Source organism: Typopeltis vanoorti, chromosome 17 (assembly GCF_054136105.1).
Source record: "Typopeltis vanoorti isolate ZY-2024b chromosome 17, IOZ_Tvanoo_1.0, whole genome shotgun sequence".
In the NCBI taxonomy this organism is placed as follows: domain Eukaryota; kingdom Metazoa; phylum Arthropoda; class Arachnida; order Uropygi; family Thelyphonidae; genus Typopeltis; species Typopeltis vanoorti.
The window spans coordinates 36,279,796-36,295,474 of NC_143565.1; the positions used below are offsets into that span (position 1 = coordinate 36,279,796).

General features: G+C 34.1%; 1 protein-coding gene across 5 annotated transcripts in view; it reads left to right on the top strand.

Moving 5' to 3' along the window:
* The window catches only part of LOC150097294 (hepatocyte growth factor-regulated tyrosine kinase substrate-like), a 274,352-nt gene that overhangs the window by 115,444 nt on the left and 143,229 nt on the right, over positions 1-15,679 (top strand). For all 5 annotated transcript variants that reach the window (XM_090407192.1, XM_090407195.1, XM_090407196.1 and 2 more), the window contains one exon: positions 6,367-6,466. In XM_090407192.1, coding sequence (XP_090263318.1) covers positions 6,367-6,466 — 100 coding nt within the window. The remainder of the gene's footprint in view (positions 1-6,366; positions 6,467-15,679) is intronic.

The following is a 15,679-nucleotide window of genomic DNA, read 5'->3' on the forward strand; positions in this document are numbered from 1 at the left end:
TGGAAGTAGCAGAGATGAGAATGCTTAGGTGGATGTGCGGTGTGACCAGAAAGGATCATCAGAGAAATGACTATGTCAGGGGAACAGTGAAAGTTACGAACTTAGGAGCGAAAATACAGGAGGCAAGGTTGAGATGGTTTGGTCATGTGATGAGGAGGGAGGACGAATATGTGGGAAGAAGGGTCATGCAGATGGATGTGCAAGGAAGGCGGAAGCGTGGGCGGCCAAAGAAGAGATGGAGGGAGCTGGTAGAAGAGGACTTGAAGATGAAGAACTTGGATGTGGTGCCAGCCCAAGACAGGAAGGTGTGGAGGAGACTCATAATAAACAGTGACCCCACTTAAGTGGGAGAAGCTGCAGAAGAAGAAGAAGAAGATTGAAAAGAATAGCATGTAAGAAAGTTTTAAAGCGAATAAAAGTTGAGCAGCTCGCAGATGTGAACTGTAGACTAAAATACAGAAAGATTATTGAAAAGAAAATGAAAGAGTTTGAGAACAGGAATCAAACCTTGGAGATTCAGTGGCAAACTCTGAAGAAAACATTGATTGATTCTGCCAGAGAGGCATGTGGTGAGGTTGTGTGCAAGGATAAAAATATCAGAACTCCCTGGTGGACACAGGAAGTTAAAGAGGCAGTGAAGGAAAAGAAGAAAGCATATCAAAAGTTCCTGTCAAATAAGTCAGCTTTTACTCTTTCAGAATACAGAGACAAATGTAAGAAAGCTAAACAGTGTGTAAAACTAGCTAAACAAAAGTCATGGGAGAACTTTGGCAAGAATATAGAAAATAAATATCAAGAAGGTGGGAAAATATTCTGGAAGTTGTTGAAGAAGCTTAGGAATGGAGGAAAGAGTGCTGTAAAAGGAGTTAGAGATGATAAAGGTGACATGAAAATGGGAGAAAAAGATATCCTTGAAGTATGGAGTAAATACTTTGAAAAACTGCTAAATGAAACAAGCAGTGATGACAGCACAGTGATAAAAAACACTGACCAGGCATGCAGTCAGGAATACATATCCATACTTGAAGTAGAAAAAGCCATCAAAGGCTTGAAATGTGGAAAGGCAGCAGGAGTAGATGATATTCAACCAGAAATGCTGAAGTATGGTGGTATGAAAGTCTTACAGTGGCTGCACTGCATAATTCAGAAAGCCTGGACAGAGGGACGAATTCCCGATGATTGGAGTAGAGCTCTCATAGTACCCATATATAAAAAGGGAAATAAAACTGAATGTGAGAATTACAGAGGTATTTCCCTACTCAGTGTTCCTGGCAAGATCTAGGCAAGTATACTTGAGAAACGGTTGAGAAGAATTGTGGAAGAAAAGCTTGGTGAAGAACAAGCTGGATTCAGGCCAAATAGAGGCTGTCAGGATCAGATCTTCACTTTACGACAAATAGTCGAGAAAGCATGGGAATATAACAAAGATCTGTATTTAAGTTTTGTCGATTTGGAAAAGGCATATGACAAGGTGCCAAGAGAGAAGCTATTCAATACGCTACAGCTATATGGTGTCAATGGGGCATTATATCAAGCAATACTTAGTCTTCATTTGAGTTGTAAGTTAGCAGTTAGAATTGACGGGTGTACAGGAAGATGGTTTAATGTTAAATCTGGTGTGAGACAAGGATGTACATTATCCCTTCTGTTATTCATTATCTATATGAATCACATTATGAAGGAAAGTGGTAGTAAACCTGATATCAAAATTGGAATCAGCAAAGCTGGTATAGTAGGAAGTCAATTGAATAAATTCATATGCAATAAGAGAGAAATAAGTCAGAACACTAAATTAGCTGTATACAAGACAGTGTTCAAACCAGTTTTAACTTATGGATCTGAGAGCTGGGTCAGAAGCAAAACACTTGACCAAAGACTATAGACCACAGATATGAGAGTCCTGAGAAAGATTATAGGCATGAACAGATGGCATCAATGGCAATATCATATTAAAAACGAGGATATTAGGAAAGAACTTGACATTGTCAGCATCCAGGAATCCGTTAGCAGAGCTAATCTCAGATGGTATGGTCACTTAAACAGAATGGGAGAGGAAAGATTAGCAAAACAAGTGTTCTCTGCCAGGTTGGCAGCAAAACGACCCAGAGGAAGACCAAGATATAGGTGGATTGATATGGTACAAAGTGCCTTAGAGGATAGAAATATAAGATCTGATAATGTTGGAGTCTTGACAAGTAACGGACTGATGTGGAGGAAAATTGTAGATAGGAAGTTAGTAATGATGTAATTTTTTCATGTAGTACTGTGATATCCTGTACACCCCTTGAGGGTACATGGCTGGAATTTGATGATGATGATGAAGATTCTACAGAGGAGCAGAATTTGTGTGCTCTGGAAATATTTACAATTAAATAATTTTCACTGTGGTTTATACGTGTGTTTCTTCTAATTATGAATGCACCACAGGTTTTGTTATTTAAAAAAGAACTTGAAATGTCAGAGAGGTGTATTTTTCATATTCAAAATGGACTAATAGAAAGCGAATATATAGACGGTTTGGCAGCATTTATGTTTTCTAAGTGGTCCGTGCTAAGGCAACTCCTGAATGTTGGTGAGTGTATTTATACGAAACTTTCATAGTTGCTACATTCGGCTTTGAAATAATGCTGGATCTAATATCCTCTTTATTTATATAATTTATCGCCAAACTGAAGCCTTTTAGCTCTTTATTTTAGTAAAATTCTTTGAGCTATTTTGTCAAATTTTGCAATAATTCCTCTGAACATCAATTTTCTGTCCACCATCATCACCAAATCCCTACTCTCATCAGTTTACCACAATCCAGTATCATCAGTATAATAACATAGTATGCAATCTTTTCATCCCAAAGTGACCTTACACTTTGCAAAATTAAACTGACAACCATTATCCTTTGCCTATACTTAATTTATTCAAATAATCCTGAAGGATCTCTTTTATCACTATTATTCACTATTGTTCCCCTCAGTTTTGGAAATCAGCAAGCAGCTGAATACTCCATCTCAAATCACTCCCTATATTATTTATATATAAATTAAACAATAGCAGCCCTGTTATATTGATATGTTATTTACAGCTGATCATTTAAGTTATTTGAATTATTATTTCATTGAGTAATTTATTCTAAAAATTATGATAAAGTAAGTTTAAGTTTAGTTTACATGAATATTATCTTCATCAATTTGCTGATATGTACCCTCAGAGGTGTTCAGATTACTGTAACAGCACTACAGGATTAAGTCCTATCCATCCATAATTTTCCTCCAAATTAGTCTATTACTTGTCACTACTCCAGTATTGTCATATCTAACATTTCGTGCTTCTAAGGCACTTCTGACTGAATCAGTTCACTTAGATCTTGGTCTTCCTCTGGGTCTCTTTCCTGCTATCTTGCCATCAAACATCATTTTTTCTAACCTTTCCTCACCCATTCTGTTCGAGTGGACACCTTAGATTAGCTCTGCTTGCACATTCTTGAATGAATGTTAACAATGTTAAGTTTCATTCTAATGTCATGTTTAGAATCATTTTTAGTATGATTCTGTCAGTGATTCTATCTGTTTACTTATCTAATTTTTCTCAGACTCCTCATATCTGTGGTGTCTAGTCTTTAATCAAGTGCTTTATTTCTAACCAAACTCTCAGATCCATAACTTAAAACTGGTGTGAACACTGTCTTGTATATTGCTAGTTTGGTGTTTTGTCTAATTTCTCTCTTATTCTGTATGACTTTAAAGTGCACCTGTTAATACAAGGTGCAATTTAAACATCCCTTTACTATGTAACTACAAATACACTGAACTTGTGTCTCCTCTTTCTCTTTTATTCTTCCACTTCTGTTCTCTGGAACAGCCTTTCTCATGAAATATTCCCAAACAATTACAACTTGCAGCTTTTCAGTGATAATAATAATAAAAAAATTAAATAAATTAAAAACGTCTACCTCAGTCCTCATCTGCACCCCACACATGGCATTAATGTGCTTATAGGTCTCTTGACCTCTTGTAGATGCGATCAATCTATTAAAAAAAATAAATAAATAAAAATTCCAGATTTAACTTGCCATCTTTATGAAAAACTGTGCCTACATGGCTGAAATATTTTACTTATTCTATAGGATCTCCATTCAGAATACAGTTGAAGTTTTCGATGTTTCATAGTTCTGGTTTTTTTATTGCTCATTTTCATGCCAAATTGTTACAGCTGTTCTTCAGTTTAGTTAGTGAATCCTGGAGACTTGCACTAGATGTGTTTAGGAGTACAACATCAACTGCATAAATCAAAGAGCTAAGTTTGACATCTTCAATTCTAATATCAGGCCTAATGCACTTTCTTTTATAATGTGATCCATATAGATGATGAATAAGAGTGGAGATAATGCACATCCTTGTCTTACCCCTGATTTTACATCAAACCATCTTCCTGTATTTCCTTCAGTTCTAACTGCTGACTGACAACTTAAATATTGACTATGTACTCTTCTCTATAATGTTCCATTCACTCCATATGATCGTAATGTTTTGTAAAGCTTTTCTCTGGGCACCTTGTCATATTCCCATGATTTCTTAACTATTTGTTGTAAAACATTTGATCTTAACAACCTCTATTTGGCCTGAATCCAGCTTGTTCTCCATATTTCTTTTTCACAATCTTTCTCAACCTTTTTTCAAGTATGCTTGTATAAATCTTACCTGGAACTTAGTAGAGAAATTCCTCTGTAATTCTCATATTCAACTTTATTCTCTCTCTCTCTCTCTCTCTCTCTCTCTTTAGCAAAACTCTTAGAGCTCTACTCCAATCATCTGGAATTATTGTATTGGAAAGGTTTGACATTGAGAAAATGCAATTTGCAGAAACTGGAGGAGAGAGAGAGAGGGGGAGGGGTATGATTGAGACATATAAGTTGTTAAGGGTTATTCCAGGTTAATGTGGAAGAGGTTTTTGCATAGAATGGATGAAGACAGGGAGAGAAAAGAGGTCATCCCTGGAAGCTGTCTAAGGAGAATAATTTATTATAAAAAATTATGATAAAGTAAGTTTAGTTGAGAAGTGATGAGAAGGGGATAAGAAGCAGGATTTTTGCATAGAGAGTGGTTAATGATTGGAATGCATTGCCTGAGAGTGTGATGAATGCAGAGATGAATATATTTAAAGTGCTGTGTAATAAACTGTGTGTGTGTGTGTGTGTGTGTGTGTGATGGTGGAACCTCCTGCGATGAGTCTTTTGACTCCATGGAGGCTTAATAATAATAATAAAAGCATAAACCAGAAATTTAGCATTCAGTTAATCTCTTTTTAATTAATAGAGAAGAAAGTCTGAATAAGTTATTATGAATAAGTATACCACTTAACATAATTTATAAGTTGCCACATTCGTTTTTGCATAACACTGAAAATGAAGATGCTGAAATATAAACTAGAATATTTAGCAAAATTAGTCATGTTAATATATTTTGAAAATAATAATGAATACACTTGTTTTTTGAATCAGATTAAACTAGTGTCTTAAATCTGTTATTAATATATAGAGATGCTTTTTCTTTTCCTGAAAGGTTTCTGTAATTATGTGAAGTTCATATGGCTTCACCTGCTCTTTCTGCTTTGTCTCTTGTAATCAGAAATATTATACATATATATGAATATTATATGATCATATAATATAATAATGAAATAATAAAAACGTAAACCAGAAATTTGGCATTCAATAAGCTGTTTTTAATTAATAAAAGAAGTAAGTATGAATAAGTTATGTATACCACTTCACATAACTTGTAAGTTGCCACATTCAGTTTTTACATAACACTGAAAATGAAGATGTTGAAATATAATCCAGAATATTTAGCAAAATTAGTCATGTTAATATATTTTGAAAAATAATAATTGAATGCACTTGTTTTTGAATCAATTGAAAATAGTGTGTTAAACCTATTAAAGATGCTTTTACTTTTCCTGAAAGGTTTCTGTAATTATATGAGGTTCATATGGCTTCGCTTCACCTGCTGTCTCTCTCTGCTTTGTCTCTTATAATTTGCAAAATGCAGCATGCTAGCAGCATTGAATCAATAACTGAGACTTTTCTGGTATATTTATTTTGTATATATCTACTATTTTGTACTAGTGTAATGAAAGTAGAAATTCTGTAAGTTGCTTTTGTATGTATATGATTAAGTGTACATTCTTGGTGTGTTTATCAACAGTTTTCTTAGAAGGATAAATGCATATTTGTGCTCTTTATTTATTTATTTATGTTTTGGAAGTTTTGGTGCTAGTATGGGAATTCTTAACTAGTTTTGCCCACTTGAGTTGTTTTAAATTTAGGACTTACATTTCAAATCAATGTTAAAAATGAAATCTTATTATTTATAGGTCATCTGCTTCCTCCATTTCCTCTATCTCCTCCTCTTCCTCCTCTAGCCAAAAAAGTAGTGGTTCTAACTCAGTGCAATCTTCCCCCCATTTAGTAAAAGTAAGTTAGTTTCCATGTTGAGTCCATCCATTATTGCTTAAAGGATATCATATATTACATTTCATTACATACCAAATTTTTGCCATGAATACAATTTCATGTTATATTCATTTAAGGATTAAACAAATTTCATTTTCTCTTTTTTTTTTTAAACAAAAATTATATATAAACTGAAATAGTTATGATAAAAAACAAACTTTTTAATCTTTGTATTTCAACATGTTGCAGACTGTTCCATAATTTTGTTAATGGAAAAATTAGTTATCTTTGATTGACTTCCTTATGCAAATTAGCTGACTACTTGACATATTTTTCTCTCTCCAATCTATTTACCACTGTTCTAAAAGATAATTTCAATGTGGAACTCTGTAAAAATCTGTAGTCACTATAATTTGTGTAGAACACTATTGGCAGAGTTTGTTTATGCAATTATGCACATTCAGCTAGGATATCAACCTTATTCTTTAAAAATTCAACATTGTTTTAATAGACTACATATATTGTAAAGATATGTATCTAATGCATTATGATTTTATTTATTTGACTATTCAGGTCTAAAAATAGTCGTAAGTGATGAATTATCTTTGTCAACTTTAAGAAAGAATTAGGTAACTATTATGGATAGATGGCAGATGGATTAAAATTATTGATGTAAAATGATGTATCACTAGCTTGGATAACTGAGTGAATACTATTTATGCTTTCCAACATTTGTATAGGTTTGGATCCTACCATGACGTATGTCTTTGCAATCATCTTTAAGTTTTAGATGATTGCCATCTCCTGGCATGTGACTGCTATCTTGCTTATCCCATTGGCTTGAAAATCTTCTTCTTTTCACTTTTATAGCTATGCACATAGATTATGTTACCCTTATTCCACCCACAAAACTAATATATCAGGGCTTCATGTAGATGAAATAAAAGCCACCACCCTTAACTGCTGAACTCTGGTGGACCAATCATTAGTCAGTGAGAAGTAACACTATTGGTCCCTCATCATATCCTTGTAGTTAGGCTTATTGCTTATGCATGCAATTTGCAGACAATGTTCTGTATTTTTATCAGTAAATGAGCTCTTATATCTTGACTTATTGAATGTTAATGTACTAAAAGTACTTAGACAAATCCAGGTTGACCCAAATATTGTTAGACTTTTATAGCTACTACTACGGTAATTTCAGGATATTTGTTGGCATGTAATTCTATCCAAAATTGTGTATAGTGAGTAGACTTAATAATTCAGTAACTCCTGATTTTGCTATAAATTGACACATTTCCAATTAAATTGAGCCTTGTCTATTTCCTGCATCCATTCATGTGTGATTTCTCCTGATAGTTTGTTGAGAGCAAATCATAATATACACCTTTTTTGCCTTCCACATTTTGAATCTGTGATCAAACTCACTTTTCTGTTTTATTTCAGAATTATGTCAGTTCTATCCATGCTTGTTACTTCATCTTGAAAAAATTCCAAGAATAGTGGAAATAAGTAAAAATAATTCCTATCTTGAAAAGCTCAAGTTTATATTTAGATAATTAATGTAAAAAAAATAAATAAACATATATATATATATATATACACACACACAGTACTTTTTTTTTTGTAAAACAATAGATGCTGTTACTCATTCTTTGCTAGCAGGAAAATTACAAATATACGGGTATCCCTTGATTAACGCAGTTAATTAATCCCTCGATGTTACCTCGTATATCAAAATAAATTGCGTTAATCAAATCTAATAATCAATGGTAAAAAAGTACAATTAGTCCCTGATCGATTACTGTACTAATAGTTCGTTTTATATGGTACTCTTTTAGGAAAGATAAAAAATGAATGCAAAGTAAATGTTTAATAAATACCTGTACCTACATTAGTTACCGCAATTTTTTTTAATCAACAGAAGTTACAAAGAGGTGTTTGAACTGTTAGTTTTTTCCTTATCGGCATAAATTCTATGATAACAAGCACAATGACTCTCCAGACCTCGGCAAGCATTCTTCGATTAACATCTGGATCCATATCCATTACTTGCTGCTTAAGCAATTCTAAAGTGTGAAATATTCCTTCCAGTTCTTTAACGGTTACCTCCTTTGGAACCTCATCTTCACATTCCATTTGTTCGTTGTCTTCATATGTGCGTTATTCAATTTCAAGAAGATCATTGTCACTGAAATCTTTTGAATTTGAATCCAATAATTCTTTAACATCTTCTGCATCAACACCATCAAAACCGAGATCTTCACCAATTGCTACGATTTCTTTGACCACGTTGTTCGCAGGATTTTGAATACAACCTAAGTCATTAGTGCATTCTAGCAGAAAGTTTTTCCAAACAGCTTTCATGTAACTAGAAGACACTTGCTCCCACAAGTCACGAATGTTCTCAATCTGGTATTTAATGTTACATTTTTTCCAAAATTCATGGAGCGTAATCACATTTTCTTCCGTTGTTGTTTCTACTGCCTTTGAGAATATTTTTAAGAAAACAGGCTTTGAAAGTTGCAATGACGCCAATGTCCATGGGTTGTAGCAATGATGTTGTATTTGGTGGGAAAAATAAAACTTTCACATTCTCAGACAGATCATTAAGAGAATTTGGATGACTAGGTGCATTGTCTAAAAGCAAAAGAGCTTTGAAAGCTAAGTTATTTCTCTTGCAATAAGTTTCAATTGCCAGGCAAAAATAAGACTTAAACCAATCTTCGAATAGACTTTGGTTAACACCCAAGCCTTCTGATTCACCTGCCAAATTACAGGTAAAGAGTTCTTGTTACATCCTTTTAAAGCCCGTGGGTTCTGAGTTCGATAGACAAGCAGCCGCTTCAATTTAAAATCATCTTCATTAACATTCCCTCCAAGCATAACAGTTAAGTGATCTTTTGATACTTTTTAGCTAGGCTGCGCTGCTTCTTTTTTTTTGATATAAAAGTTCTAGATGGCATTTTTTTCCAATAGAGTCCAGTTTCATCTACATTGACAATTTGGTGGTAATCGTAATCATTTCCTTCGATAATTTTCTGCAGCTCAGCAGGAAATATGGATGCAGCATCTTCATCGGCACTTGCAGCTTCACCTGTTATTTTCACATTCTTTAGTCCGGCTCTAGATTTAAAATTTTCAAGCCAGCCTTTGCTAGCTGTGAATTTTGAATTGTCTTCTGTATATTTAGTCTCTTTAAGTCTTGAAAACAGGCTTAGAGCTTTGGCCATGATATTATAGGCACTAATTGGAATTTTCTTTTGATTGCATTCTTCCAACCAAATAATCAACAGATCTTCCATTTCAACCATTATAGCACTCCGGTTACGTGTGCATTGCATGCTTGCAGATGTAGATGCAACTTTACCTTGTTCACAATACTCATCAGCTTTGGATAAAATAGTCCGTATTGTAGACTCGTTAAAACCAAATTTGCATCCAATCTTACTTTTACTTTCACCACGTTTAAATCTTTTAATTATATCAAGTTTTGTATCTAAGGTAAACCTTCCTCTTCTTTTTTTCACTTAATGACCCAGTTGTGGGATTGCTCTTATTCTTCGACATGATCAGTGGGCTGTAAAATTTATTCATCATCATCAAATTCCTGCCATGTACCCTCAAGGGGTGTACAGGATATGATAGTACTACATGAAAAAAAACTACATCATTATTAATTTCCTATCTACAATTTTCCTCCAAATCAGTCTGTTACTTGTCAAGACTCCAACATTATCAGATCTTATATTTCTATCATCTAAAGCACTTTGCACTGTATCAATCCACCTATATCTTGGTCTTCCTCTGGGTCGTTTTGCTGCCAACCTGTCAGAGAACACTTGTTTTGCTAATCTTTCATCGCCCATTCTGTTTAAGTGACCATACCACCTAAGATTAGCTCTGCTAACGCATTCCTGGATGCTGACAATGTCAAGTTCTTTCCTAATATCCTCGTTTTTAATATGATATTGCCATTGATGCCATCTGTTCATGCCTATAATCTTTCTCAGGACTCTCATATCTGTGGTCTATAGTCTTTGGTCAAGTGTTTTACTTCTGACCCAGCTCTCAGATCCATAAGTTAAAACTGGTTTGAACACTGTCTTGTATACAGCTAATTTAGTGTTCCGACTAATTTCTCTCTTATTCCATATGAATTTATTCAATTGACTTCCCACCATACCAGCTTTGCTGATTCTGTTGTCTATTTCTATATTTAATTTACCATCTTCAGTAAAAATCGTGCCTAAATAGCTGAAGTGTTTTACTTGTTCCACAGGTTCTCCATTCACAACACAGTTGACATTTTCAATGATTCTGCCTATTTTCATTGTCTTTGTCTTTTTATTGCTGACCTTCATACCATATCTATCACAACAGCTATTCAATTTAGTCAGAGAATCTTGCAGACTTGTAGCAGATTTATTTAGAAGTATAACATCATCCGCATAAAGCAAAGAGCTGACATTAACATCTCCAATTTTGATATCATGTTTAATACCACTTTCCTTCATAATGTGATCCATATAGATAATGAATAACAGGGGATAATGTACATCCTTGTCTCACACCAGATTTAACATTAAACCATCTTCCTGTACTTCCTTCAATTCTAACTGCTGACTTACAACTCAAATAAAGATTAAGTATTGCTTGATATAATGCCCCATTGACACCATATAACTGCAGCGTATTGAATAGCTTCTCTCTTGGCACCTTGTCATATGCCTTTTCCAGATCGACAAAACTTAAATACAGATCTTTGTTATATTCCCATGCTTTCTCGACTATTTGTCGTAAACTGAAGATCCAGCGTATTGAATAGCTTCTCTCTTGGCACCTTGTCATATGCCTTTTCCAGATCAACAAAACTTAAATACAGATCTTTGTTATATTCCCATGCTTTCTCGACTATTTGTTTTAAAGTGAAGATCTGATTCTTTTGATTGCATTCTTCCAGCCAAATAATCAACAGATCTTCCATTTCAACCATTATAGCACTCTGGTTACGTGTGCATTGCATGCTTGCAGATGTAGATGCAACTTTACCTTGTTCGCAATACTCATCAGCTTTGGATAAAATAGTCCGTATTGTAGACTCGTTAAAACCAAATTCGCATCCAATCTTACTTTTACTTTCACCACGTTTAAATCTTTTAATTATATCAAGTTTTGTATCTAAGGTAAACCTTCCTCTTCTTTTTTTCACTTAATGACCCAGTTGTGGGATTGCTCTTATTCTTCGACATGATCAGTGGGCTGTAAAATTTATGAAGAACGTAATTTGTAAATACGTACAACAGAACAACTGGAGTTTGTAATGCACCCACTCTTAATGCTAACAGCGAAGTAACTGGCTGGTACTCAGCCTCATGGTGTGATTTTCTCGGGATTTTCCAGCCTCATGGCGTGATTTTCATGATTTTACCCATTGTTGTTTCAACTGCCTTTGAGAACGTCTTTTTAAGAAAATAGGCTTTGAAAGTTGCAATGACTCCCATGTCCATAGGTTGTAACAATGATGTTGTATTTGTGGGAAAAATAAAACTTTCACATTCTCACACAGATCATTAACAAGTTTGCTGCTATGCTACTCGGGCATAGTTTGTTACCGTATGCCAAGCATTTTCACTTCTTCGAGGTCAGTACGGGTAATCTCGTTGCCGGCGGTAAGCCTCATACGATTATATTCGTAGTTGGCTTGTGATGCTCATATACCAAATACGAGTATACTCGGAGTTGGCAGCGAACGTGTTAAGAGAATTTGGATGACCACGAGGCTAGCAGCCTCATGGCGTGACATGATTTTGCGTGGTAAATTTAAAGGCGCATTAATCAAACTCTTCCCACATATATCAAGGGATTGCCGCAATTAATTTCGCTGTGATAATCAAATCTGCGTTAAGCAAAACCGCATTAAACAATGGATACCTGTATATATATTAAGTTTTATATAGCAAATATCTTAAAACATAGTGAAAAATGCAAATTTCATTAAATAACCAAGCTTATTCACATACTAGGTAAATGTGTAAAAAAATTACTGAATGCTGCAACCTAAATGTACCTCATCCTTATGTCACATGTTGCTGTTAATAAGAGGTGCTAGTATGTCTTTTGTTGCATATGTCCTAAAAAAAAGCACTGTGTGTGTGTATACATATATATATATATATATATATATATATATATATATCAGCCAAAAATGTTTAATTAGAAAGAGAATCAGCATCCCTCAAAATGTCAGCAAAATGTTTAGTTTTATCAGTCTTCACTCTATTGCAAAAAAAAAAAACTCATAGTGTCAATTCTTAAATTCCATGTTCTTTTCAGCAGTTTTCCCTTAAGATTTGTTTTGTTTCATTTATTATAAATAATTATTTTTAAAAGCATCTACCATGTAAATGACACAAATTCAGTGTTGAAAAATAGTTAGTTTCATACACTTACATTGGATTATAAAAAAAAAGGCTGTATTGGCAAGCATGTAGATATCAGCTCTCAAAAAGTGACTTTTATCATGACAGAGAGGTGCAGTGCTCTGTTGGTAATATCAGTAATTGCTGCAACCTAGCCATTCTCATCTTCATAAATTCAGTATAGCTTAATCATCATCAGCAATTTCCTGATATATACTCTCAAGGGATGCACAGTCTATTATGAAAGTACTACATGATTAAGATTACATTATAAATCTCCTATCATCAGCTTTCCTCCAAATTAGTTTATTACCTGCCAGTACTCCAATATTGTCATAGCTAACATTTTGGTCTCTAAGGCACTTCTGACTGAGTCAATCCACCTGGATCTTGGTCTTCTTCTGGAACATCAGACACCTCTTTTACTAACTTTCCTCTCTCATTCTATTTAATTTAGCATATGCTTAGATCAGCCTGCTGATACATTCTCAAATGCTAACAATATTGAGTTCTTTCCTAATATTTTCATTTTTAATATAATTCAGCCTTTGACGCATCTGTTTATGCCCTTATTTCTCTGTACCCTCATATCTATGGTTGCTGATCTTTGATTAAGTGATTTATTTCTAACCCAACTCTCAGATCCATAACTTAAAACTGATTTGAACACTGTTTTGCATACTGCTACTTTACTGTTTTGACTTATATGTTTTGAACATATAAATTTATATGTTCCATATAAATATATTCAACTTGCTCCCCACCATAAAAACTTTGCTTATCCTGCCATCCTCTTGCTATCTTCACTAAAAACTGTTTTCCTAAATAGCTGAAATATTTTATTTGTTCATTGAGAATCCAGCTGAAATTTTCTTTGTTGCTGTTAGTTTAAATAACAAATATTACAGCTATTATTCAGTTTAGTCAGAGAATCCAGGATACTTACACTGGTCTCCATGGAATACTTCATCATCTGCATAAAGCATAGAGTTAAGTTTAATATCTCAGATAGATTTAATGCCACTTTGTTTCATAATGCAATCCATATAGATAATGAATAAGAGTGGAGTTAATACACCCTTATCTTACACTGATTTTACATCAAACCATCGTCCTATGTTTCCTTCAATTCTTACTGCTGGCTTACAACTTAAGTATAGATTATATGTATGTTGCTGTTTACTCCATATAATTGCAACATTTTGAAAAGCTTTTCTCTGGGCGCCTTGTCTTATGCCTTTACCAGATCTCTAAAACTTAAGGTTTGTTATTCATTTTTGAAATTATGAATTCTATAATAACCGTGTTAAAATAACTCTTTTTATTATCCCGACTTTCAATCTTGATATCAAGATCACCATCTGGAGCATACATAAATATACAAGACAAGCTGCGTTACATTTCAAACCGTAAGCTAGAGAAACAATGATTTGATCACATGCTGCTCACTGGCATGACCTCTAGTGAAAAAATAAAAAATTACATCAAGCTAATTTAATTTTTGATTACATGAATAAACATTCTTGCTTACAGATGGTTTTTCTTCCAGTAACAGTGATATCCTATTTCTATTATTACAATTGTTATTTTTGATTTAAAAAACAAAAAATTATTTATAAATTACAACATGAATAAACTTTCTTATAGATTTTTTTTTTTTCTCCTTAACAGTGATGTCCTATTTTTCAGTATTAAAGATGTTATCTTAGATTTAGGATCCTGGATTTTCTAGAATCCTATAATAAATTTAGTTTAATCCTTTATCCAAGTGTGAGCAAACAGAGTTTGCACCTGAAAATATCTTCAGGACTGGGGTAAGGTAGTGCAACTCGTAGCAAAGGTGGACCAAGCTAACATCACTCCTATCTCAGTATCTCCCATAATACAAAACACTCCTTGCGGATATGTCTAATGTTTTCATGATTTGGTCTCATGGCCACCAGACACTAGACACTTTCCTTAGCCACCTAAACAAGCAACACGAACATATACAGTTCACAATTGAGATTGAAAAACATAACACACTGCTGTTTCTAGATAAACTTGTCACACGTCTTCCCTCGGGCAATCTTTCCTTCACTGTTTACCTGAAACTGACACATACTGGCCAATATATACACATAAACTCCTACCACCACCCAACACAAAAACTAGGTGTCATGAATAGCTTAAAAAAATAGTACTCTGAAGATCTGCTCCAGTTAACAGGCACTGAAAAACAAATTTAAAGTGATCAGTAATACTTTTCAAAAAAATGGATACAGCCAAAACACTATTAACAAAATTCTCTACAAGACCTCAATAAAAAAACAAAGACAAACCAGACTACAGTAAAACTATAACCATTCCCTACATTAAAGGGACATCAGACAAAATAAACAGATTACTACAAAAATACAACCTCAAAGCCACCTTTAAACCTCCGGCAAAATTAAAAAGCTTACTCAACTCATCCAAAGACCCACTCCCTTCGCTGACTCACCCTGGAGTATACCATATTTGCTGCACCTGCAACATACCATACATAGGAGAAACAGGACGCACAATTCTGATCAGACAAAAAGAACATAAACAACACATCAAATATAATAATTATGGTGAAGCTGGCCTTTCTGATCATACTCTGTGAACACCTTACATTGAATTGACTGGAAAAGCACCAGTTGTCTACATCACACTAAAACATTGTATGAACCCAAATTTTAGGAAGCTTGTGAGATCCTTATCAACCACCCCAATCTAAACAATAATGATGGTCTAAAAATCCCATACATATGGAAGGCATATATTCATCCCACAAATCCTTCCTCTC